Here is a 26,210-nt window from a genome sequence, read left to right as displayed (position 1 = left end):
TGAAGGGGTGCTAAGGGTGGGGAGCGTGGTGAAGCCCTAATGGGAAGTTTAAGACTCTTGGGAAAGTGGAAGAGTGTGAAGGGAGCGGGGGATGAGGAAAAGAAGAAAGGGGGACTGTCAGGGGTACAGAAGAGAGGGTGGGAACCTGGCGAAGGAGGGGACGCGTGCTCTCGCGCTCCGGGAAAAATAGATTGTCAGAGAGGTCGAGGCCCAACTTGGCCGCCGGGGGTGTCCACATGCGCCGGGCCCACCGCGGGTTACACCAGCCTGGCTGAGCCCTGGGACGTCCGGAGAAGGGGTGCGGGCGACGCCTCCTTTGGCGTCCCAAACGGAGTCGTCCTAGGGCCTAGTTACGGAGGGAAGACGAAGTCGAGGCCACTCCCACTCTTCACCTTTTGGAGTTCGGTCTCCAGCTCCCGTGGCCTCCGGCGCGAGACCCCAGGAGGCAAGAAAAGAGCGGTGCCCGCGGCGGCGATCGCGGCCGCAGCTGCGACTGGCTCCCGAGCCGCGCGTGAGGTAGCCGGGACCCCGCCGCGATTGGCCGGCTGCGGCGCCCGCTCCCACAATGCAGCGCATGGCGCGTCATTGAAGAGAGACCATGATGGCGGCGGCGCTGGGGCCCCCAGAAGTGATCGCTCAGCTGGAGAACGCGGCCAAAGTTCTGATGGTGAGGGCGCCGCGCCCCTGCTCCCTAGCCCCGGGATGCCCTGGTCGCCCCCCCTCCCAAGCCTAGCTCCCCGCATCGGCCCCACCGACTCTCCCAGGGGCTCCAGTGGAGCCCCAGAGAAGGCGGCGGTGGCGGCGTGGCGCAGGACCCCACTCCATTGCCCCTCTGTGCTCCCCTGGAGCCCAGACACCCTTCCCCGCGCCACCTCGCCGCCCGGGCCGGCGCAGGGACACGGGAGGCTGTCTCGGCCCGGCGCTCAGCTAGCCCCATGCCCTGCCCGCATCAAGGGCTCGTTGCCCGCCTTGGCCGGAGTCGGGAACTCAGGGGCTCGGGGTGGTGGCTTTTGGGGATTCATGGGGACTGAAGAGGCGCCCTCTTGCTCCTGGGAAAGAAGTTAGTGGGTGTAGGGAAGTCGCCGACCATATAGCGTGAGCTGCCCACCTTTTCCATCTAGGTCGGGATCCCCAAGCGCCTTTTCCCAAGTGCAGCTAATTCTTGGCTGCAGTGCACAGCACGTGGAAGGGAAGGAGGGAGGGAGAAGAGAACCCCTTGGGGCCAAGGTCACCGGGACCAAATTTTGGTCTTGCACCAAGCCCCTTTGTGTAACGTCTGTTTGGAGGGGGCGTACCCCCTGGTCCAGCCTCCAGGTTCACCCTCCATCCTCTCCCTCCCCGCAGCTTGCCCCAAGTTGGTTAGTTAGTTGCCCAGAAAGGTTGGTAGGGTCGAGTTAAAGGGCAGCGGGCGGAGGAGGAAAAGGAGGATGGGGAGAGGAGCTCTACAACAACTTAAATATTGGTTCAATATTGTTTTTGTAACTTCTGACTTCCGTGTTTGACAGTAAAGTTTTTGGAAGTTGAAGTTTAGGCTCTGGGTGAGATGTAATTTTAAATTTAAATTTTATTGGGAGTGGGGTACCAACTATTACCAAAAATCAGTGAAGCATTTATTTTCATTCTCTGTTTATTTTTGAGCCCTGAGAGGCTCTTGTTCCTGTATGAAATGTATGGCTTGACTATCAATTACTCAACTCTTCAACTAAATTTCACAGGACAGTATTTTTTACAGGGCCATTTGAACCGTGGGTGGGTCATGCTTTTGGGTAGGAGGAGGTAACCCACATATATTCTTTATAACAGTGGCTATTACCTCCTACTCTGAGAAGTATTAAAAAAGGGTTTTCAAGTACTTTTTTTCTCTGTCTTGAAATGAAAAGAGTAGCATCTTTTTTTTTGAGACTGTTAGTGTTTGCTTCTTATTTAAGTATTCAGAAAATAATTTTTTAGTCTTGTAAATAAGGACAAACATTAACAGCTATAAAGGTCTTCCTTGTCTATAGCTAGTCAGAAAAATAGAATTTGCCTTGTTGAACTCTTCTTCCTTTTTATTTTTACCAAACCACTTTTTTGGGTTCTTCGCTATTCCACTCTCCCATATGAACTATAATAATTTTTTAAAAATATAAACACATTGCTCAGTAAAACAGATTCCTATATTGGTCTTCATTTCTAGCAGAAAGTGGATTGTGTGATTTACATAGCCCTGTGGTCTCATAGTTTATTATTGCATTAAGCAGAGTTCAAAAATCTTTCAACATTTTTTTTGCTTGAATGTTATTATAAATTGTTCTAATTCTCTTCATTCTATTTTATCATAGAGACCTTTTCATTTTACTCTAAAATTCAGCATTCATATATCAGAATTTGTTTATGCATTTTCCAGTAAGCTCTAAACCTGACTTTATTTGATGTTTGATGATTATTCTGAAAATTGAATTTATTTTGTATTCCATTTGGGGAGAATCTTTTATGCTCTGGGATCAGCAGAGGTAGATTTTTGGGAAGTAACCAATAAAAACATTAAAATAATTTCTCCCAGTTATGTCTTTTTTTTTTCCACTTTGGATGAAGAAAGACAGCTTGGTAATGGATAGAAAGCCTCAGGCAGAAATAGCCCAGTTCATGTCTTCCTTTGACCTATTACTGATTCTGGAACCCAGCAAGCCATTTAATCATTCAGTGTTCCAGCAACTCCACCAGACTAGGTTGCAGAGAATGTTTTGATTTGATCTCTCCTGGATACCAATGAAATCTTAGGTTTGACTTTTAAAAAAATTATTACAGATGTTTACAAATAGAAACAAAATCCGCATTTCCATATGTAAAGAGATATATACAAATGAAATCACATCTCCTATATGCTTAACTTCACATTTACATAATAGATTACACCCATAAGTACTTGGGTTTGATTTTTTAAAATTCTATGAAGTCAAAGGATGTTTTCTTTAATTTCACTTATGACATGAGTAGAAGTAATTGCATGATTTTTCAGGTATAGAACTAAAACTCCTCTAGCAAGAAGGGCAATTCAATTCAAATAGGTATTGTTAAAATTGGCCCTCTTATGGATGAGTTATTGTAGAACAAATGAGTAATTTGTTTACACATTTATTAGACTTGAAGAAATTCCAAATATTGAAAATGGCTCTTAAGTGTAATGAATGGACTTATTATTGACTAATAACTTTAAAGTATTTTTTGTCCTTTATAATTTCATTAAAAAGTCATATGAATAACCCGTTACAAAATGGAAAATGTTTGGTTTTGGTTCAGCTAATGCATAGAGACTTTTTGGCAGAGTACTTAGTGTCTAATATTTTTAGTGTGGATGTGATGTTTTTAATTTGATCAACAGTGTTAATGCCTGGAGATTGGTTGAAGAGGTTTTTTTTGTTGTTGTGTTGTTATTATATTTCAACTGCGGAAACTCTTTACTAGAGAAATGGTGATTTTAGCTAATATAGGATCATAGATTTTAGAACCAGAAGGGACTTCATAGGCAATCTAGGCCAATCTAGATCTTGAGACACCGAGGTTAAATGACTTGCCCAAGGTTATTTTTCAGGGTTTTTTTAGGTCATGTCCAACACTTCTTCATGACCCAATTATTTAGGGTTTTTTTTTGGCAAAGATACTGGAGCAGTTTGTTGTTTCCTTCTCTAGCTGGTTTTACATATGAGGAAACTGAGGCAAAGTTAAGTGACTTGCAGAGGGTCACACAGCTAGGAAGTATCTGAGGCCAAATTTATACTCAGGAAGATGAGTCTTCCTGATTTCCAGGTAAGACACTATTTGCTATTCCATCTAGCTGCCCAGCCCAAGGTCATTGAGATAAATGCTTTACTCTATTTGCTTCTGTGTAGTATCCTCTCATTTAAGCTTCACTAACTCTGGGAAGTAAGTAGTAAGGTATTATACTTACTACTCTGCATTTGTATTGATGGAGCCTCTAAGATGTTAAATAATCCTTTGCCCAGATTTACTGAGCTAATTGTCCAGGTTAGTTTTTTCTTTTTCTTTTTCTTTTTTTTTAAATCCTTACCTTCTGTTTCAAGAATAAGATTCTAAGGCAGAGGAGGGCTTAGGGGTAGGCAATTGTTTTAAGTGAATTGGCCCAGCTGGGGTCCCACAGCCAGGGAGTGTCTGAGGTAAAATTCGAACCCAGGCCCACAAGACTCCAGGTCCACTCTACCTACTATGCTGCCTAGCTGCCCCTTGAATTCACCTTCTTGACTTTGGACTGTCTGGGTGGAGAATCCACAACAAAGTAAAGAATCTCTAAAAATATTGGAGTGAGTGGTCTATACTCAGAAAATCAAATGAATTGGTGATCTCTTTCCTACCTACCCTTCCTGTGCTACTTTGTCCATATCCTGTTTGTTACTGGGGTCCTACCCTGGAGCATGTTGTCCCACCTGTCTCCTGAGAGACCAAAAGAGCCTGAAAAGGGTCTCTGTCAGCAAACACTTGACTTAACTATCAAGTGAAGAGTGGTGGCTTCTAAAAGCAATATATTTAGAATATAAATTTTTGTAAAAATTTTAAGAAAGATGATGGAAGATTGTGAGCAGTATTGCCTCATAACCTTGAGAATTAACTTTATACTCAGCAACAGAATTATAGCCATGGAATTAGCTTTTTAGTTCAAAATGACATCTGTATATAGTCTATTTCAGGATGAGGAATAATTTATTTTTTTTTAATGTGAGCTGTAAGAAACTTTTTTAAAATTTAAATTTGAAGCCTTTTTAATTAAGGAAAAAAATTTGTATTTCTCCTGTCTTCCTCTTCTCCACTCTACAATTGAAAAAGAAACCAAAACTCTGTAACAAATATTCATAGTAAAACAAAACAGATTGGCTATGCTCAAAAAACATGTATATGCCCATATGCCTCAATTTGTACCTCCACCATAGATTATGGGAAATGGTGATTTTGTTTTATTGATAAATTCTTTAATCTTCAGAGCTTTTTGTTATATAAACCTATATAAACCATTCCCTGTTATACTTGATTCGTTCTTCAGTTCAAACAAACCTTACCAGGTTTCTTTTAAGTCATTCCTTTCATTATTTATTACAGCACAATTATATTTCATTTCATTTATGTAGCTTTATTTAGCCAATTTCTAGTACTTGGGCACCTCCATAGTTTAGTTTTTTTTTTTGCCATCACAAAAAGATGCCATAAATATTTTTATATGTGGATGGGTCTTTGTCTTTTTTCCTTTGATCTATTTGGGGACTGGGAAGATTGTATTGCCCTTTACAATACTAGGGAAGGTAGATGGGATAGGCTTTAGGGGAAAAGATGATTTTCGTTTTAGACATTAAGTTTAAGATGTATGTCTCCAGGTGAACAGACCTTCTTTCATATCTAGCCTCTGACACTTATTAGCTGTGTGACCCTGGGCAAATTATTTAACCTCTGTTTTCCTCAGTTTCCTTAGCTAGTAAAATGGAGATAATAATATTGGCTTCTGCTACCTGTGGTTGTTGTGAGGATAAAATGAGATAATTGTAAAGTGCTCAGTACAGTGCTTATGTAAATATTTACTGATATTCTTATTAGATGTCTAGTTTGAGGTGTCGAAAAGCTTTGACGATTCAAGATTAGAATTCATCAGAGAGGTTGGAAAAGGAGTATGACAAGGCATATGTTGTCACCTCATTTATTTAACTTAAATGCAGAGTACATCTCTGGAAATACCAGGATGGACTTCTCAAAAGTAGAAGTTAAGGTTGCTGGGAGAAAAATCAGCAATCTCAGATATGCATACAATAACACTCTGATAGCAGAAAATGAAGAAGAAATAAGAAACCTCTTGATGGTGAAAGAAGAGAGTGTAAAACTTGACTTGAAGTTTAACAAAAAAAAAAAAAACCCAAACACTAATATCTTGGCAGCTGGTCCTGTCACTTCCTGGCAAACAGAGGAAAAAGAAATGGAAGCAGTGTCAGAATTTTTATTCTTGGGATCAAAGATCACCAGTGACCGTGATCGCCATCATGAAATTGAGAGATGGTTGTTCCTTAGAAGGAAAGCTATGGCAAATATGGTCAGCATACTAAAAAGTAGAGACATGACTTTGTTGGCAAAGGTCCTAATAGTCAAAGCTATGGTTTTTCCAGTAGGAATGTATGGCAATGAGAGTTGGACTATAAAGTAAGCTGGCACTGCAGAATCAATACTTTAGTATTGTGGTACTGGAGAAGACTTAAAAAAAATTTTTTTTTTAAATTTTATTTTTGTTGTTCTGAAAACATACTTCCACATTGGTCATTGTTGTAAGAGCAAACTCATACATAACCAAAACCCCCAAATAAAGCCATAAATACACTGATGTGAAAGATGACTACAACCTTTCTCTGGAGGGGGGATAGTATTCACAGTCATAAGTCTTTCAGAATTGTTGCACTGCGTTGCTGAGAGTAGCCAAGTTTTCACAGATAATCATTGTACAATATTGCTGTTATTATGTACAATGTTCTCCCAGTTCTATTTATTTCTCTATGCATCAGTTCCCTTGGATCTTTCCAGCTTTTTCTGAAAACATCTTGCTTTTCATTTTGTAAAGCCCAATATAGTATTCCATCTCCAACATGTACCACAGTTTTTTCAGCCACTCCCTAATTCATGGACAAACCCTCAGTTTCCAATTCTTTGCCACTACAAAAAAAGCAGCTATAATATTTTTTGTATAAGTAGATTCTTTCTTCTTTTTTTATTATCTGTTTGAGATACAGACCCAGCAGTGGTATAGTTTTATAGCCCTTTCTTTAGGCATAGTTCCTAATTGCCCTCCAGAATGGTTGGATAGGTTCACAACTCCACCAACAATGCATTAGTGTCCCCATTTTGCCACATCCCCTCCCACATTTACCCTTTCCTTTCTTGCCATATTGGGCCAGTCTGATAGATGTGAGGTAGTACCTCAGCATTGTTTTGATTTGCATTTATCTAATCAGGAGGGATTGTGGGGGCAGCTGGGTGACTCAATGGATTTCAAGCCAAGCCTAGATATGAGAAGTCCTAGGTTCAAATTTGACCTCAGACACTTCCTAGCTGTGTGACTCTGGACAAGTGTCTTAACTCCCATTACCTAGCCCTTACCACTCTTTTGCCTTACCAATATCAAGTATTGATTCTAAGAGAGAAGGTAAGGGTTTTTTTTTTTAAGTGTTTTAGAATATTTTTCCTTATGATTATTAATGGCTTTGAGTTCTTCATCTGAAGATTGCTTGTTCCTATACTTTGACCATTTTTCAAATGGGGAATGGCTTGTATTCTTATAAATTTGACTTAATTCTCTGTGATTTGAGTAGTTAGACCGTTACACCTTTATCAGAGACATTTGCTATAAAAGTTTTTTCTGTTTGTTATTTCCCTTCTGGTTACATTAGTTTTGTTTGTACAAAATATTTTAAATTTAATCAAAATTATTCATTTTACATCTTATAATACTCTCTTGTTTGGCCATAAATTCTTCCCTTCTCCAAAGATCTGCTAGGTAAACCATTCTGTGTTCCCCTAATTTAGTTATGGTATCACTCTTTTTTCTTTAGAACATTTTTCCATGGTTACATGATTCATGATTCTTACCCCACCACCTCTTTCCCTCCCCCCTCCCAAAGTCAACAAGCAGTTCCACTGGGTTATACATGTATCATTGTTCAAAATCTATTTCCATGTTATTCATATATGCAGTAGAGCAGGTATCACTCGTTATATCTAAATCATATATCCATTTTGACCATGTCTTGGTAGACAGTGTAGATATTGGTCTAAACCAGTGATGGCGAACCTATGGCATGGGTAGCGAAGTTGGCATTCAGAGCACTATCTGTGGTCATGTGGTCTCCCTCCCTCCCCACCCTCACCCCCAGAGTTTATTACTAGAAAGGCAGAGAGACTTGAACCAAACTGCACCCTTCCTCTTCTCCATGTACTTGATGACATTTTTCACATTCCCCGCCCCTCTGCCCAGCCACCCAGTGGGAGTGCACAGGGGGTGAAATGGGCAGCTCACAGGTGGCAGGGTACTTGGGCCTTTCCCCTGCCCCTCTCTACACAAACTGAAGACATTTCTCACTTCACCTGCCCTTCTGCCCAGCCAGCCCAATGAGGAGTATAGCACCCAGTCTCAGGATAGGGGGTGGCACTCCATCTCTAAAGGTTTGCCATCACTGATCTATACTTAGCTTCTGCCATATGTTTTCTAATTTTCTCAACAGTTTTTGTTAAATAGTGAGTTCTTATTCCAAAAGCTGGAGTCTTTGGGTTTATCAAACATTAGGTTGCTAAAGTAATTTACTCCTAATCTATTCCATTGATCAATCATTCTATTTCTTGGCCAGTACTAGATTGTTTTGATGATTGCTCCTTTATAGTACAGTTTGAAATCTGGTACTGCTAGGCCACCTTCCTTCACATTTTTTTCCATTAATTCCCTTAATATTCTTGGCCTTTTGTTCTTCCAGATGAATTTTGTTGTTCTTTTTTTCTAGTTCTATAAAATAATTATTTAGTAGTTTGATTGGTATGGCACTGAATAAATAAATTAATTGAGATGGAATTGTCATTTTTATTATATTAACTCAAGGTACCCATGAGCAATTTTTCTTTTCAAATTCTTTAGATGTGACATTTTTGTGTGTGGAAAGTATTTTGTGTTTGCGCTCATATAATTCCCATGTTTGTCTTGGCAAGTAGATTCCCAGGTATTTTATATTGTTTAGAGTGATTTTATTTTATTTTTTAAACCCTTACCTTCCATGTTGGAATCAATACTGTGTATTGGTTCCAAGGCAGAAGAGTGGTAAGGACTAGACAATGGGGGTCAAGTGACTTGCCCAGGGTCACACAGCTAGGAAGTGTCTTAAGGCTAGATTTGAACCTAGGACCTCCCGTCTCTAGGCCTGGCTCTCAATCCACTGACCCACTCTGCTGCCCCCTGTTTAGAGTGATTTTAAATGGAACTGCTTTTTCTAAATCTTGCTGCTGGACTTCGTTGATAATATGGAGAAATGCTGATGATTTATGTGCATTTATTTTTTATCCTGCAACTTTACTAAAGTTGTTGATTATTTTAACTAGCTATGTAGTTGATTCTATAAGTGTACCATCATATCTGCAAAGAGTGATAGTTTAGTTTCCTCACTGCCTACTTTAATTCCTTCAATTTCTTTTTCTTATTGCTAAAACTAGCATTTGTAATACAATATTTAAATAATAGTGGTGATAATGGGCATCCTTGCTTCACACTGTATCTTATTGAGAAGGCTTCTAACTTATCCTTATTGCAGATAATACTTGCTGAAGGTTTTGAATAGATAATACTTTATCATTTTAAGGAATGACCCATTCCTATGCTTTCTAGTGTTTTTAATAGGACAGAGATTTTTTGAGATTTCCTTGGATGGCAAGGAGATAAAATCAGTCAACACTTACATTAATTCAGTCTATTTACTGAAAGGTCAAACACTGAAGCTTAAAAACCTTGACCACATAATGAAAAGATTTGGAAAAGACCTTGATGTTGGGAAAAAAAAGATCCAGTAGACAAGGAGAGATTGAAAATAATTCATTGGGAATAATAGGCTTTAAATAAAGCTAAATATTTTTCTTAAAATTGAGTAACAGATCAAATGTAAAGTTATACCTTGTTAACATTTGTTCTTAGCTGTGAATAGGTATTAAACATAAAATATAATTTTTAAGACAGAAGTTTTTCTGCAAATGTTCTTGTATGATTGATTTGAGGTTTTAATTCATTAGTGGAAGAAATGCAAAGTATTTGTCTTGAATTTTTTTTATGATTTTAGCTTTTAGAGGGTCAGGATTTTAAATGTTTTATTATTCATAGCTATAATTTACTATTTAGATAGTGCAAGTCACTCATGATGTTCACCGATTTTATAATGTCATTACTTTATCACTGGGAGAAATAACAGTGTAGGGGCAAAGAACCAGATTTGATTCCAAAAGACTGGGTTTGAACAGTGTCTGAAAATAGGAGGGACAGTTTATTTTTCTGAGCCTTCGTTTCATCTGTGGAATAGGGATTATGATACTTGAATTATGAACTTAACAGGATTGTTGTAAGGATAAAATGATATAATGTGTAAAAAGCTATATATGTAAAATGCTATGTAAATGTGGCTATTTTTATAAACTTGTAGAGGTTGGGTCTAAACCTGTGATTTCTTTGGCATAGGAAACTCAAAGATGAGGTAACTCCTGTATGCTTATGCACCTTGGAAGTCTGTAACTGGTAGACTTAAAAAAAGTTCCCTAGAGCATTGAGAGATTAAGTGACTTGCCCAAGGTCACACATCCAGTCTATGTCAGGGGGTGAGGCTTGAACCTGGGTCTTCTTGGCTTTACAGCTAGGTTCTTTGTCCTTTGTACCTCACTGATGATATTGTATACTTTTTTTTTTACCCTTTATATATATATTTATATATTTATTTAATATATAATATATAAATATATATTAATATATATTTATATATTAATATATTAATATATATATATATTTATTATATACTTTTTTTTTTACCCTTTCTGTCTTAATAACCACTCTTAAGACAGAAGGGCAAAGGATTGGCAATTGGGGTTAAGTGATTTACCTAGAGGCACATGGCTAGTCTGGATCTGAGGTCAAATTTGAACTTCAGTTTTGCCTGTTCGTTTATAGCCATGATGTAGCCGCACGTTAATAAAGCCAAGTTCTCATTATGGTGGTTTTTTTGTTGTTAAAAAAAAAGATAACATTTATGTAATGCCTACTATGTGCTTATGCATTGTACTAAATGTTTTACAATTATTATTGCATTTTATTTTCCTCTGATCTCACTTAACACTTTTGCATTTTTTTTATTTTTTAAAATTAATTTTTAATGATAACTTGTTTTTGCATTACCAGAATTTCTTCCTTCCCAGAAAGCCATATAACAACTTAACTTTTTTTTTTAAAGAAGAAACAGGAAGTGGGAAAAAATGTCAATCAGTATATCAAAAAATCTAAAAATAATACATAGTTTTCCACCTCATGGACCCTTCTGCTTCTGCAAAAGATTAGGGTGGATATCTTCTTTACCAGTTTGTGTTGGTGTGAGTTGAAATCTGAGAGTTGTTTTGTTTTAATTTTTTTCATTAGTCATTTGGAACATTCTTTCAAATGATTGTTAATCATTTGTGATTCTTTTATGTGCTAGAGTTTACTCATATGTTTCCCTTATTAAGGAATGGCTTTTGGTCATATATATGTATTTGCATACATATATGTACAGATAAGTGGATATATATGTATGTACACACATGATTAAAAGCCATTCCTCAGTAAATAAGTAAAACATGTGAGCAAACTTTAGTTCTCAAAAAGAAGTGAGTATGCATATATAAGTGTGAATAACCTATATATCTTGGATAATTAATCCTTATAAAGAAATTTGATAACAAAGATTCTTTTCCTCCTTTTGACCATTTCCTTTTGTTACCTAGATGCATTAACTAATTTTGTGAAATGTTTTGTACTTTTTGAATGGACTTATGTGATAATTGCGTTTTATAGTTTTCTGTGTGTTTGTGGGTCGTCCCCCCCCCCCAAGAGCAGGGAACATATTATATAAGTTTGGATTGCCTAATGTGCTTTGGGCAAATTAATTGCTCATTTAAAATCTTATTCTACAAATATTTATTAGGTTTATACCCTCTATATGAATATGTGCTAGGAACTTTCCTTCTACTTCCTCCTATAATATAGGTGACATAAAGTTAGATTCTTGATCATAAGCAATTCTTTTCATTATGGAAAGGTGTAGTGTACTAGGAAAAACATTTGTGGCAGTATTAACCAAATTAACAAAGCAGTGTTAGTATGGATTGTTTTGAGAGCAGTAATAGCTACTGTTGTACAGAATCCTTTATTATAATGGAATTTGCCCACATCATGGATTATTTTCATTTCAGGGCTTAAAGCAAAACTTACCTTTCCCATCTATACCTTCTTCACCCCCCTCCCCCCATCCCATTTTCCCCCTTTCCCCTGCAGTAGAACCACAGGAATCCAGAAGAAATGAAAAAGTGAAAATTGCAAGTGTAGAAAAATAGCTGGCAAAAAAACATGTCCTTTAGTTAAGAAGAATGTAACCTTCTTTGGTCCAGAACCTATTAATAATTTTCTGTAAAATTAACCTTTCTGATATAAGGACCTTGTTTATCTTCCTTTCCTTAGTAAACTTCAGTTCTTCCTAGGGTACAGCAGACAAATAATGGTGTTATTAGAGCTAATACATTAGGAAATGATACCAGGTACTGAAGGAGAAAATAATAGTAAAACACTTTAGTACAAAAACAGTCACATACGATAGTGGTCTTTGAAGACATCACTTTATAAGAGTATAGTACAATAGTTCCTGTTCATAATAGTGACCTTTAGCCATCAATAAGGGGTTACATCATATTCAGTATATTCTTTTTAAGGAGACAAGGAAGTATGTGATAATTTTTTTCTTCAACCAATAACTTATTTTTTTAGCTTATTTAGATTGGAATCATTTTCTAAAAATTCTTCCTGCCTAAACTAATTCCTTTTAAGAAAGAAAAATTTAACCAGGAAAAAAAATGACCCCAACTAATAGTAAATCATTCTACATCTGTAACACCTCCTTCCCTTCATCTGCCCTCCTTTATCAAGAGATGGGAAACTTATCTTCTCTTGAACCAAACAAGTCATGTCAAAAATCTTAGTTCTGCAATGTTTTTATTTATATTATTATTGTATTGCCTATATCTACTCATCAATGCATCAGTCATGCATGTATACATGCTTTTACTGTGTTTCTCTGAAAGGTATTTTTGTATCTCCTAGGTCAGTGATGGTGAACCTTTTAGAGAGGGAATGCTGGGCCCCACCCACCCAGAGATCATGTGCCATGCTACTCCCCCCCCCCCCCCCCCCATATGCTGCTCCTTCCCCTCCCTACCCCTCTCCATCCTACACAAGGGAGAGAGAAAGTACTCCCATTGGGCTACTGGCTGGAGGGGTAGATGAAGTGAGGAATGTCCTCAGCATTTTTAGAGAGGAGATGGAGAGTGTCCTGGTTGCTCTGCTCTGCTGCCTATGAACTGCCCATCTTACCCCCTGTGTGCTCCCATTGGACTGCTGGGCAGAGAGGCAGGCAGGGAAAAAAAAGGTCATCGGGCATGATGGAGATGTGGAGGGGAGCAGTTCTGTCTTGAGTTTCTCTGCCTTTCTAGTAACCAACTCTGGCCTGGGGGTGGGAGGGCTGAGTGCCCACAGAGAGAGCTCTGCGTGCCATCTTTGGCTCCTGTGCCATAGATTTGCCATCACTGTCCTAGGCTAAACTTGGACGTTATCACATTGCACAATGGTGACTTTTGTTTGATTATTTCCATTTTTGTGGTTAGTCATTGTACATGTTGTTTTTATGTCAACTTAGTTCACTTTGTATTCATACAAGTCTTCCCATGTCTCTATGAATTCTCTATGAATTACCACAGTAATAGTCTATTACATTTTGTTTAGTTATTCTCCTTTATAGTGGTTACCTCCTTTATTTCTCAGTGTTGACTATGCCCCCCAAACCTAATTATGATGGTGTATTTGGATATTTGGGACCTGCATCAAAGGGTATGAACAGTATAGTAACCTTTCTTCCAAAATTTCATTGTTTTTATAGAATGGTTCAGAGTTCCATGAGAATATTAGTGGTCCTGTTTTCTTACAGCTTTTTTGTCTGGGGTCTTTTATCATTTCCAATTTGATGGATGACAGGTCATTCTTCAGGGGCTTGATTTTTATTTCTTTTGCTATTAGTGATTTAGAACTTTACTTTTATAGAGTTATTTGTTTTGTTAAATTTATATTTATTGGACAATGTTTGTTTTAATCATTTAACTATTGGAAATATTCGACTGTTTAACTATTGGAGATAGTTGATGTTAAGATTTTTCCCCAGTGAAAAAGTTCTCTTTTACTTACTCTTTTTACTTAAAACTTGTTTTGTATATGCAGAAACTTTAAAATTTTGTGTAATCAAAATTGTTTATTTTTTATGATCATCTCTGCCCTGTATTTAATTGCAAATTCTGACCTAGTCATAGTTGTAAGGTACATCCTTTTGCTTTCTCACTTTAAAAAAAAAGCTTTAAACTTAAAAATCCCACAAGTTTTAATTGATATTTTCTGTTTCTTATATCATCATAATATCCCATGTATCCCTCTCCTTTACTCTTCCTGAAAGCCATTCCATATGACAGTAATTTTTTAAGAGGAAAAAAGTCAGCACAACTGCTCAGTACATTGAAAAATTCTGAAAACATGTGCAGTGTAATATCTATGTATCTTCCACCTCCATGAAGGGATAGAGTGGGGATGTCTTCTCATATCTCTTCATTTGAGTCCTACTTTGTTATAATTTTGTAAAATTTGTTGTCATATGCAGTATAACTTTTTTTTTGGCTCTGCTTATTTTGCTCACATGAGTTCATATTGATCTTTGCATCTTCTCTCTATATTTTTTATTTTTTACAACACCGTGATATTCCATTACATTCATGCACCACAGTTTGGTTAGCCATCCCCCTAATTGATAGACATCTACTTTGTTTCAAATTTTTAGCTAGCAAAAAGTGCTGTTATATTATAGAGTATATGGGGATTTTTTTTTTCATGAATGACCTTCTTGGGTTATAAGCATGGTAATGGAGTCCCTTATTTTGCATGGATATTTTAGTTACTTTATTTGTATAATTCCAAATTGCTTTCCAAATGGTTATACCACTTAACAGATCCATCAGCATTGTATTAGTGTGCCTAGTTTCTCATAATTCCTTCAACATTGCTGCCATTTTTTGTCATTTTTGCTAATTTGCTGGGTATGAGGTGAAACTTCAAGGCTGCTTTGATTTGTATTTCCTTAATTTCCTTAATTATTTGTGATTTGGAGCATTTTTTTTTTGGTGTGATTGTGAATGAATACTTTTAATTTCTTGAGAATTGTTTGTATCTATCCATTGAGTAGTGACTATTTAGTCTTTTTATACTTAAACATTTATATATGTGTATATATAGTATATGTGTATATTTGCCATATATAGAGTGAGAGTGAGAGAGGGAAAGAGTGAGTTTGTTTGCTCATTTGCATATCTTGGATACAAAATCCTCCGCAGAAATTTGATACAAAGATTTTTTTCCCATCTGACCACTTCTCTTTTTATCCTTGTCATTTGTTTGTCAATGCAGAAGCTCTTCAATTAAAGTTATGCTTTTTTTAATTGCCTCTATCTCTTATTAAGCATACATTTCCTACCCATAGTTGTATGTGATCTGTTTTTCTTCTAATTTTTTTATATGTATGAAATTTAATACCAAGGCTGTATGTCTGTTTAAAATATCACATGTGTGGTCTAAGGTATTAGTCAAAGCCTAATTTCATCAGCACTGCTTACTAGTTTTACCACTAGTTTTTAAGAAATAGGAAATTTTTCACTAGGTAACTTATGCTTTTTTAATTAAACTTTTTATATTTAGCTTGTGCACCCATTTGGAGCTATTTGTATTTAATGTGAGATGGATTTAAGCATTTTCTTTGCTAAACTGCTTTCTACTTTCCCCAGTGGTTATTATTGAAAAAGAGCTTTTTCTTGGTAGTTTATCTTATGTTTCTTAAACAATGGTTTATGGAGAATTTAAAAAAGAGCAACAAAAATTAGGTTAAAATGACCTTGAAAGTAATAGGGAAGTAAGAAAGAAGGGGAGAGCTTGGGTGTGGAGAATGAGTTCAATTTTGCCCCTGTTGTTTAAGATGTCCACAGAATATCCAGTTAAATAAATCCAATAGGTAGTTGGAGTTGTGAAGCTTAGAAGTTAGGAGAGAGATTAGGGCTAGATAAAGAATTATCTGCTTAGCCTTAAAGATAATTGAATCCAAAGGAAATTATTTAGAAACAGGGCCATGCCTTTAGACCCTGTTGGTGAACCTGTACTGGAGGGGGTGTTCTCTTCCCCCTCTCCACACCAGCCTGAGGACATTTCTTACCACCAGTCCTTCTATCCAGCAGCCCAGTGGAAGAGTATCCTCCTTTGGGCACTAGGTCTCTAAAAGGTTCCCCATCACTGCCATAGGGAAACACTCATGGTGAATGGGTAAGGAGTAAGGAGTATGTCAGCCTCTGTTTCTGACTCTGGCCACTGGGGAGAGGGAAAATGGAGGAACTGGCTTTTTCTAAACAGAGGATTACAAGAGATGTATATGTTTAGGAGAAAGGTTTTGTTTAAAGTCTGGAGGTGGAAAGCATATTCGTTACAAAATATGAGGTTATAGTGGAGTTTGTTGAGAATAAAGCAAGGATTTTCAAAGGAATAATGGAGTAGTGCAAGAATTGGGTGAATGAATTTGGAGTATGCCTCTAGAAAGAGAAGGGCTTATAATAGGGAGAATTAGTATTGATAGGTTAGGGTTGAGACTTGGTGTTTGGAAGGGAAGGAATAGATTAGAATAACATTTTGGCAGATCTAAACAATAGAGAGACCTGAAGAATTATACTATACTTTGTGGTAACATAATCACAGACGCATTTAAAGGATTCTAATATGTCATCACTGGAGTATTAGAATATTAGAGTAGAAAGAGACCTCAGTAGAATCTGGGTCCTCATTTGGTTTAATTTATACCTGTACAAGAATCCCCTCTACATAATATTGATAGCAAATAATTATCCAGCTTCTTCATAAAGGAAGAATTGCAATTGCCTCCTAGGCAACCAAGGACATTTTGGACAGCTATGATTAAGAAGTTTTTTCTTTCTATCCAGGGCAAATTGCTTTTCTAGTACCTCTTCCCTCTGGCCTAATCAGAGCAAACCCAATCTTTCTGGAGTTCTTGCCATTTTTGTATTGTACTCTTATTAAAGTATTAAATATGCTTAAATTGATCATAATATCTAATTGATGTGAGCTTACCTTCTAGTGGTGGGGTGTCATAACCTCTCCAGCATTTCTCATACTGTACAACTGCTGTTCATGTTCCAAAGCTCCTTCCCAGAAGATCTAGCTTGAGGGGATAAGGTGTTATGGTTAAGATTCAGAAGCTAGAATCAAGGAGATGAGATGAAATGAGGAGGAGATATGAGAGATTATAGAGAATAGAGATTTTAAGAGATCCTTTGCTGACAGGGAGAGAAGAGAGGGTTTATGATCCAACAGCCATTGAGCAAGTGCAGTCAGGATGATTAAAATGTTTGGCATGTGTCTGTGATGGCAGAGTTGAAGTTAGATAACAGAAATGTGTAGACTAGCATGGTTCAATGACTTCCTTCTCCAGGAGCAGAAAAGGCCAGATAGTTGAAATAATCCAAGGGTACAGTTTATAGAGAGATGTGTGATTGTTGATCCACGGAGCAAAGAATTTAAGAATAAAAAGTGAATGATAATATAAGGTTGAACTGATTAACTAAAAAGTCAAGGATTCTGAATGGAGGAAAATGAGCCGGGGTGATGACCTGGGAAAAAGGGAAGGTATAGAGGGACTTAAGGTTGTAGTAAGGAAAGAGAATTAGTTTGGCATTGAGACACAGGGAGAGATGGAAGGACAGGAGATTAAGGTCTGAGAAATTACATATTAAGGCTTTGACAATTATTTTAAGTGTCTGGGGTTGAGTGAAGATGCACATCTTTGGAATTGATGACTAGGTAGATGAACAGAGAAAGAATATTTGAGGAGGTACCTTAAGTTTATTGGGTAGAGGGGAAGACTATCAGGTATTGGTCTCAAGATCTGGGTGGAGTGGATTTCAAAGGAGATATGTTTGCTGAGGGGGAAGGCTTTGAAAATGTAAATATAGATAAATATCAGCTTTGATGATTAAGGATAAATAAAAGTGCTGTAAAAATCTCACTAATAAAAACTGGGAATGGGGAAAACCAGTTTCAATTCTGTTGTAAATATTGCTTAAAATAATTCTTTGGAAGATTTAATGACTAGGTGAGAATGATTATTAAGAGTTCAATTATTTAAGAGGTGCTTCTGAAGTACCTCAAAATAATTCTTTAATAGTTTAACCATTTCCAGAAATCTTTTAAATTTTCAATTAGCTTTGCTTTTGCCTGTACAGTTCAGAGTTAGACTACCCAAGAGATGCTGAGAGGTGATTTTTTAAGCTACTTTGGGAAGGTGGGGAGTGGTGGTGTAGAGGGGATTTTGGAGGAACCTAAATTTTTATTATGGGAAGGGAAATGCAAATAAATAATGTATGGTAGTGGTAGTAAGACACAACCACATATCATTTAGGAAAATTTTAACCTTTCAATGTCCCAAGCAAATCTCTTAAAACTATTTGTTACATTGCAGATCCTGATTTATATAGAAATTTCTTTCTTTGGGATGAAATGAAATCACAGATCCAGGGTGTATTATCATTACTTTCTGACAATATACTTTTTCTGTTTTATATTTGCCTCACCCTTTTAGGTACCCCCATAGTAGAAGAGATTTTTCACAAACCCTGCATTTCCTTTGACCCAAGCACAAAGTCTGAATATTGATTCCTAGTTTGTTAACCATGAAATAGTTTTCAGAGTTGGAAGGGACTTTCAGAGGCCTCTAGTTAAACCCATTTCAGTTTAGGTAGTGGAAAGTTCTCAGCTTGGTATCAGAAAGGCAGTTTCCTCCCCCTTCCTATCAGATGGGGATGGTAGCACCTGCCTTACAGGGTTATTGTGAGGGTCTAATGAAATAATATATGTAAAGCATTTTGCAAATCTTTTAAATGCTGTACAAGTGTCACTTATTTTTAATAACTTTTTACTTTCACCTATTCTGATGATTAGATCACAATAATAAAGCTATAATCAGATTACAATAAGAAAGCATGAAGGGAATTCTAGTAGTAAAATGAAAACAGTATTTCAGCAATAAAGCAGTAATAGAATTACATAACAAGCAATTGTAGAAATGTAGTCAGTTTACCAGCTTTTTTCCTCAAGAAAATTCCAACCCAGGAATATTCAGTTATGTGCCTTGAAGGTAGTATTTTCCAGAGGAAAGATAAGTCACTAAATTATGTATTATTTACCCATTTTCAGGTTGATCTGGGCTTTAACTGAACTATTAAATAAGCTAAGGCCCATTCCCCCCATGCATTTTATAATTTGTAAAACCTAGATCCATATTTATTTGTACATGATTATAAAGGAGCTTTCCCATAAGGATAGGAGTGAAGACAGGTGCCCAGGTCTTAAAATCATAACTTAGTTGCCTTCTTTTATAAGAGGCAGGTTTTTCTTTGACATAGTACACAACATGTATTAGATGCTTTCCTTATTTAGCTTTCCATAGTGTTTCATTTAGTTAACATTCAAACTGGCTAGCTCATTTCTTTGTCCCATTACTGTGGTTCAGATAGGGTGAATGGAACCCAGTGACAAGATTTTCCAGGATATTCAACATACGATGCCCACTTAAGTCATTAAAGGAACAGTTGGTTAGGTAACCTTTCTGTGATGCATTAGAGAACCAAAGATAGGGCATTTGTCTAATTATTCCCCACATGAGTGCATATCTGTTTAAGATTGTCATTAAGTTTACAATTCATGTGCTTTGTCATGGCTTGAGTAGTAGAGGTGGTAGGCTAGATAAAGCTGTAACTCAATTTTAATAGTTGGGCAGGTTCCCTGGTAACAATGGACTTGAAAACAGGACTAAACCTGATTCTACCATCCAGAAAACTTTCAACCAGCAGAACATTTCATTGAGAACTTGAACTTTGGTTTCTGATTTCTCCTTAGCTGTTGACATTGCCTCAATCCACTAGTTACTGTCTACTTTCCCTACTGAAAGGGATTATGACTTGTTATAACCTACTTGTGTCATTTTCCATTTGATTATTTTTTTTACTCCATTGACCCTGGCCCATGACCTGATTATTCTCATGTCTGGACTGATGGGTTAGCCTCCTGATTGGACTCTGCCTCATCTTTCCTCAGTAAGCTGCCAAAGTGATCTTCCTAAAATGTAGGTCTGACTATATCACACTCCTATTTAAAAAACTCTACTGGCTCCTTATTTCCTCTAGAATCAAATGTAAAATCATTTACTTGGCTTTTAAAGATCTTTATAATCTGCCTGCTTCCTACTTTTCCAGTCTTGCACCTTATTCCCCTCCATGTATTCTTTGATCAAAGAACCCTAGCCTTCTGGTAGTTCCTTGCCCAAAATACTCAAATCTCCAAACTTCTTGTTTTTCACTCGCTGTCTCCCAATCTTGGAATGATTTCCCTAATCATCTCTACTCCAGGCTTTAAATTTCAGCTAAAATCTCACTTTCTGCAGGTGTCCTTTCTCAGCCCTTCATCTTAGTGTCTTCCCTTTGTTGAATATTTCCAATTTATCACGTGTGTGTTTTCAATCTACTTACTTTCTGTGAGCTAGTGTTCTACCCCGCCTCAGCCCCTCATAAAGATGATGGTCATACCCTTGATCTTGCCCCATTACCCCCAAATCCACCACCTCATTATTCAGAAATTCATACAACTGTTCTAATTGGATCCACCAAAGATTTGTTATACAACCTAAACTGGGCTCTCACTGCCTCTAGGTATAGTAATATCATATTCATTAACTCACTCTCCCACTCTTCATAGTGGTTCTTCCAGATCTTTGCAAACTTCCTCAAACCTCTGATGGCTCTCCCACTTGCTTAGTTGAGAACTTTGCCTCATATTTTACAAAAAAAATTTGAGACCATTTGAGGCCAAGGGGGCCTATACAGGTGAGAGATGGTGAGGACCTTAACTAGGAAGGATAATGGCCTTTCTTGAGAAACATAGCCTTAGAGCTGAAAGTTATCTTAGGGACTGTTCATTCCCAATTCCCTCATTTTATAAATGAGGATGTGGAATCCCATTGAGGTTCTGTGCCTCGCCTAAGGACTTAATTGGTTGAACCATATAAATGGAGAGAAAGGGCCAGTTGGGATCAGTGTAGTAGAAGTGGGATTGACAGATGTGAATAACTAATTGAGAAGGTGGGAAGAGTTCTGAATGACTTAGTATGAACCTGAATGACTGGATAGTAGTTTTCTCAACAAAAATGGGAAAGCTTGGAGGAGGGGAAGATTTTTTTTTTTGGGGGGGGGATGATGAGTTTTGTTTTGGGCTGTTGATCCATCCATTCTAATTACACACAGGTAAATGTATTCAGCAGCCCTGTTGGTGATAGCATTGAAGGTTTTCCACTGGTGAGCTGTTATTCATCCTTGGAAACTTTCTGATGGGATCTAAGACTTTGAGGGACATGCATGCCTCAGAGGTAGAAAATGAACTAGCAGAGGTCTGAAAAGAAGCTATTGGAGAGGTGAAAAGAGAACGGGGAGGGAGTGAGCAGTGTCATAGCTTTGAAAGGGGGGAGTGGGGGGAAGAGGGAGAGAGAGAGAATGAATTCATTTTCCTTGTTTTCCCCCCAAGCCAAATAAAGGAAGTTGGAAGAGGAAGAGGAAGCAAAAAAAAAGAGGCCACTTTAATTCATCCTCAAACACAAATCTTTTGTTCTCAGAAAAGTCATAAATACCAAAGTAGTATAGCTAGGTGGGAAATGAGATGTCTGTGCTCAGCCCTTTCCATTAATGGAGGGGTACACATGGTTCTTCCCTCCTGTCAGAGAGGCAGGGAATAATAATGAGGTATGAGTACCAAGATTTAAATGATCTTTCAGGATGTAGTTTTCAGAATGGTAAGCTTCACTAGAGCATGATACAGACGTTTCAAAAATTGTGCAGTCAGGTGGGAAATTTAAGGAGTCTTCCTCTAAACTTGACCATATACACAACAAGCCAACAAAGGAGTATGACTTCCTGTGGAGTTATAAAGGTGTGAGTGAATATTATAGAATTTACCTTATCTGTCGTGATTGAAGATTCTAGTACAATGTTAAAACAAGAAATCAGTATAGCTTGTTTTATTTTAAAATATTCCATTTGAGTGGCTTGTTATTACCCATTGAATAATATGATTTATTAAATTAAACCTAAATTCAGTTTGGAAAATTTTTAGAGTGCTTATCTTGATATCTTTAAATATATTTCATTAAATACTTTTCAAACTTAATACTTTTCTGTTTATTACAAATTATAACTTGTTTAATTTCTAAAGTCATTTTAGATTTCATATAAGTTATAAAGAAAAAATATTTTTTTTTGTTAATTGGAGGAAAAAAGGGATTTTCTTTTTAACCCTTACTCTTCTAAGAGACTTAGAACCAATATTGGTTTTAAGGCAGAAGAGCAGTAAGAGCTAGGCAATGGGGGTTAAGTGACTTGCCCAGAGTCACCTGGCTAGGAAGTGTCTGAAGCTAGAGGTGATCCCAGGACCTCCCATCTCCAGTGAGCCACTTAGCTGCCCCTTCTAAGAAAAAGATTTGATCTAGTTTTGACTTATGAACTTGTAGTTTTGAGAAATTAGTGTAAATGCTTTAGACTTTGCCATATTGCTTCATGTTCTGATTTTCTAAAAGTATAGTATTAACTGTCTATTTTAAGCTGTTAGCTCTTTGAAAGAGGGGATGGGTTGTTAATATAGTTCTGCATAGTATTATTACACAGCACTTGTTATACATATATGTTATATATGGATTCATATATTTATTAGATGTGTTTTAGTTATGAAGATGATACTGGAAGTGGATAATGTAGAAATTATTTAATCCTCATAATCTAGAGTTGATACATATTGGCTTCATTTATCTTAATACCAAATACAGTATATTGATAAAGAAAAGGTTTTTTTCTTTGTTAGTTTCATATGAACGGAATAGTGTGTCACTAAGGTAGAAACAAATGTATTTAATGAATTTATGTAGGAACTTTCTTTTATAAATAGAAGCAATTTTAAAGGTCGACTTTAAGGACTTTTACTATTGTTTGTTACCTGAATTTTAAAAGATGAAGCCCTAGAGGGTGCTCTATCACTACAAATTATAGCAGAAGTTGGCTTTAGTCAGATCTTTAGCTCATAGATCCAAAAATAAAATTCAGAACACTTTAGTTTCATTGAATGGAATTTAATGGATGAGTACTTAGATACCAAATAATATATTTCCTCAAGAATATTAGCTGGTTTACCAAAATGTTTAAAAATTTTTTGCATTTGTTTTAAAATATGTCTCAATCTAAGAATGGTTCTATATTTTTTCATCCTTCAAGTGCTTTGAGCTGACTTGAAAAATTTTTCCCCCTTAAAATTATTGTTAGAATAATGAAAGTTTCATTGTTTCCCCTTTTCTTTTTTCCTCTGCTTTTAAAGAATTTCTATTTGTTGAGGCTTAACTAAAGACACTAAGTTTTTTCCTCAGTAATTTTCACACTTGGTCAAAGCCTAATTATAATTTAGACATGTCGTGGGAATAAATATATACATAATACATATATCAAGGATATTCTCTTAAGAAGTTCGTTTGCAGAAATTAAATTTTTGAGGCAAATTGAGCATATGAGAAATGCGTTTAGAAATGGTGAATTTATTAAGAATAGTCTGAATTTTTGACTAATTCTTTATACTTAGTAAACATTTGGTAAATGTCAACATTTAACTATGTCTATAGTTGCTTGATTTCAGTATCTTAGAATAGAAGTATTTGTAGTTAGAATTATCTGCTAAAATATTTTTTCTAAAATTTTGTTACTTGAAGTTAATATTTAAGTGTTTTTAAAAGTTATTTATTCTTACTCAGGTTGAAAATTCATCCTGTTGTAATGGAATAAAAGCCCCATTTTCCCGCTAAAGTAATTTGTTGCCTATATTTTTGATATTGGTAGAATAATTAACTGAAAATTACTAGCATTTTTTCCATTGCTGTGAAACTTTTCTTTAATAAGTAAGAGGCAGTATTATGTAATGTATGGAATATTCTAAGAAACACTATGTATAAACTTAAAAATGAGACATCTAAGTAGGGTTTTTTTGTTTGTTTTAAATTAAGGCACCACCTTCTATGGTCAATAATGAACAACGCCAGCATGCAGAACATATATTCTTGTCATTTAGGAAATCAAAATCACCTTTTGCAGTTTGCAAGCATATTCTAGGTAAGTGTTAATTTTCATTCTTGTTACATAATCTTAATTAGTATAATTTAGATTGCTAAAATATTTGAGACAATTGTACAGATGGCTTAATTAAAAAGATACTTATTTGAAATATTAGAGCTTTTGCATTAATTACATTAGCATGAATTTTAAAGGTGTTTCTCAGAGCAAAAAAGATATTTATTTTCATTTATGAGTTTTATCTGTTTAAAATATACTTTAACATGAAAGACCTATTTTTAAAAACCAGAACATGAGAATTTGAGTTTATTTTTTTAAAAGCATTAATGTATTCATCATCTACCAGTTATTCTATTCTATTCAAATATATAATATCAACTCTCAAAGGAAAAGTGATAGGCAGCCCCATATAGCAGACCTGCCTTGGAGTCAGGAAGACATTGGTTCATGTCTTTCTTCTTGGACTTATGATGGCACTGTGACAGTAAGCCTCTTCCTACTCTAAATCTATGATCCCTTATATACTAAGGGATTTTTATTTAAATTTTCTATGCCCTAGGCAACTCTTTAAATACTGTAAGTTGCTGAATAGTTGCTTAGATCTTCTGAAAAGAGGCAGTTTCCTCACTTACTACTAGGGTCCCATGTGGATGACTAGGCTGTGAGAGCCTACAGGAAAGGAAAAACTCTCCAAGGAAAAATTCTATATTTAGTGGCCAGTCTACCTTTATAAATGTGACTCAAAAATAAATGAATAAAAACAACCCAGTATTTTAAGATATTATTTTTAAAGACCTCTATGAAAGTTTCTATTTACAGAAAATACTTTGATACAACATATATAGTCTTAGAATTATCAAAATGCCTCTTCCTTTGTTGTTGTTTATTATTAAGAGTTACAGTGAAGCTATTTTGTTCTCCTTTTATTTATTTTTATATCTATTTTGCTTTTGATGAATTAGCCACTTTTTATTTGACAATCCAGAGTTTTATTTGAGGTCCTTAAAACTCGTTAATCAGTCACAAAAGCATATTTTAGGATGAACTGCTGATTTTTATTCCTATTCCCTTAGTAAGTTTTATATACTAAGTAGAAAAATGATTTTGCTGTTCTTTTATGATATAACCAAAGAACATATGCTTGATACATTTATTTGTCTTTAAGTAGTTGTGTAATCATACAACTACCTCCTCCTCACAAGATCATGATTCTTTAAAAGAAGAGAACACTTTTTGCATAGTCTGTGTTTTTAGCTCCAAAAGTGGTAAGGGTAGCTCAATTAACTCACTCCTGAATAGACAGATCCTTTTTCTGACAAGCCAGTTTTTAATAACTAAGATGAACTTTTTATTTTTTTTTTGAATGGGTAATTTTGTACCCAGGAGTGGTATAGATCTGATATGACAAACTGGCTCTGACACAAGTACACTTCTTAATTCTTAATATACTCAGAGAAAATTTAAAAGAACTAAAATCTCAAAATATAAGCAGATTAAAAAAATTCCACATCCTTTTCTACTTAGTGCCATGTAGTAGGTTAGCATCAATAGATCTCAGAAAATCATTGTGGTTAAAAATGAATCTAGGGTCCATCTAAATTTGTTCTAAGAACTAGTTATTTTATTTGTGCCTTGTTTGCTGGATGTACACAGATGGGCTTTCCTGAGGCTTAATTTAGCAATTCAGTTGATTGCTAGTTTGTACTAGATGGTAAATAGAAAATTTTCCAGTGTATAAGTTTCACTTTTATGAGTTAGTAGTATTAACTTTGTTGTTGTTATTTGAGTTCATTTAAGACTGTAATTTAAAGGAGTAGTTGTGCCAATTCTAACTATACTCTGGAATCATTGTGAATTTTGGAATGTTAAAGTTGCAGATATTACTTCTGAGTGCATGTATTACCAATAACATCATTAATATACTGCAGATCTATTTGTTACATTCATGTTTACATCTAAACACCACAGAATGTCTTTTACTCAGTTGCCACCATCAAAGAAGGGTTAATTCCTCTAAGAAGACTTCTCATTCAGGTGGCAGTCAATCACAGGCCAGCATTTTCACACTCTTATTCAGGAAATTAATTTCATTTTGTGGGCATCATTTAGGGAAATTGTTCTGAAACTTTAAAGGGGGG

General features: G+C 36.2%; 1 protein-coding gene across 1 annotated transcript in view; it reads left to right on the top strand.

The window, feature by feature from the left end:
• The first annotated feature begins 511 nt into the window (after positions 1–511).
• Positions 512–26,210, top strand: part of XPO4 (exportin 4) — a 160,366-nt gene continuing 134,667 nt past the window's right edge. The window contains exons 1-2 of the mRNA XM_001366403.4: positions 512–667; positions 24,006–24,111. Of these exons, the coding sequence (XP_001366440.1) occupies positions 599–667; positions 24,006–24,111 (175 nt within the window). The 5' untranslated portion in view covers positions 512–598. The remainder of the gene's footprint in view (positions 668–24,005; positions 24,112–26,210) is intronic.

This window comes from Monodelphis domestica, chromosome 4, assembly GCF_027887165.1.
Source record: "Monodelphis domestica isolate mMonDom1 chromosome 4, mMonDom1.pri, whole genome shotgun sequence".
Taxonomy (NCBI): Eukaryota; Metazoa; Chordata; class Mammalia; order Didelphimorphia; family Didelphidae; genus Monodelphis; species Monodelphis domestica.
Note: the sequence above shows the minus strand (reverse complement) of the source record. Positions and strands in the feature narration are given on the sequence as shown.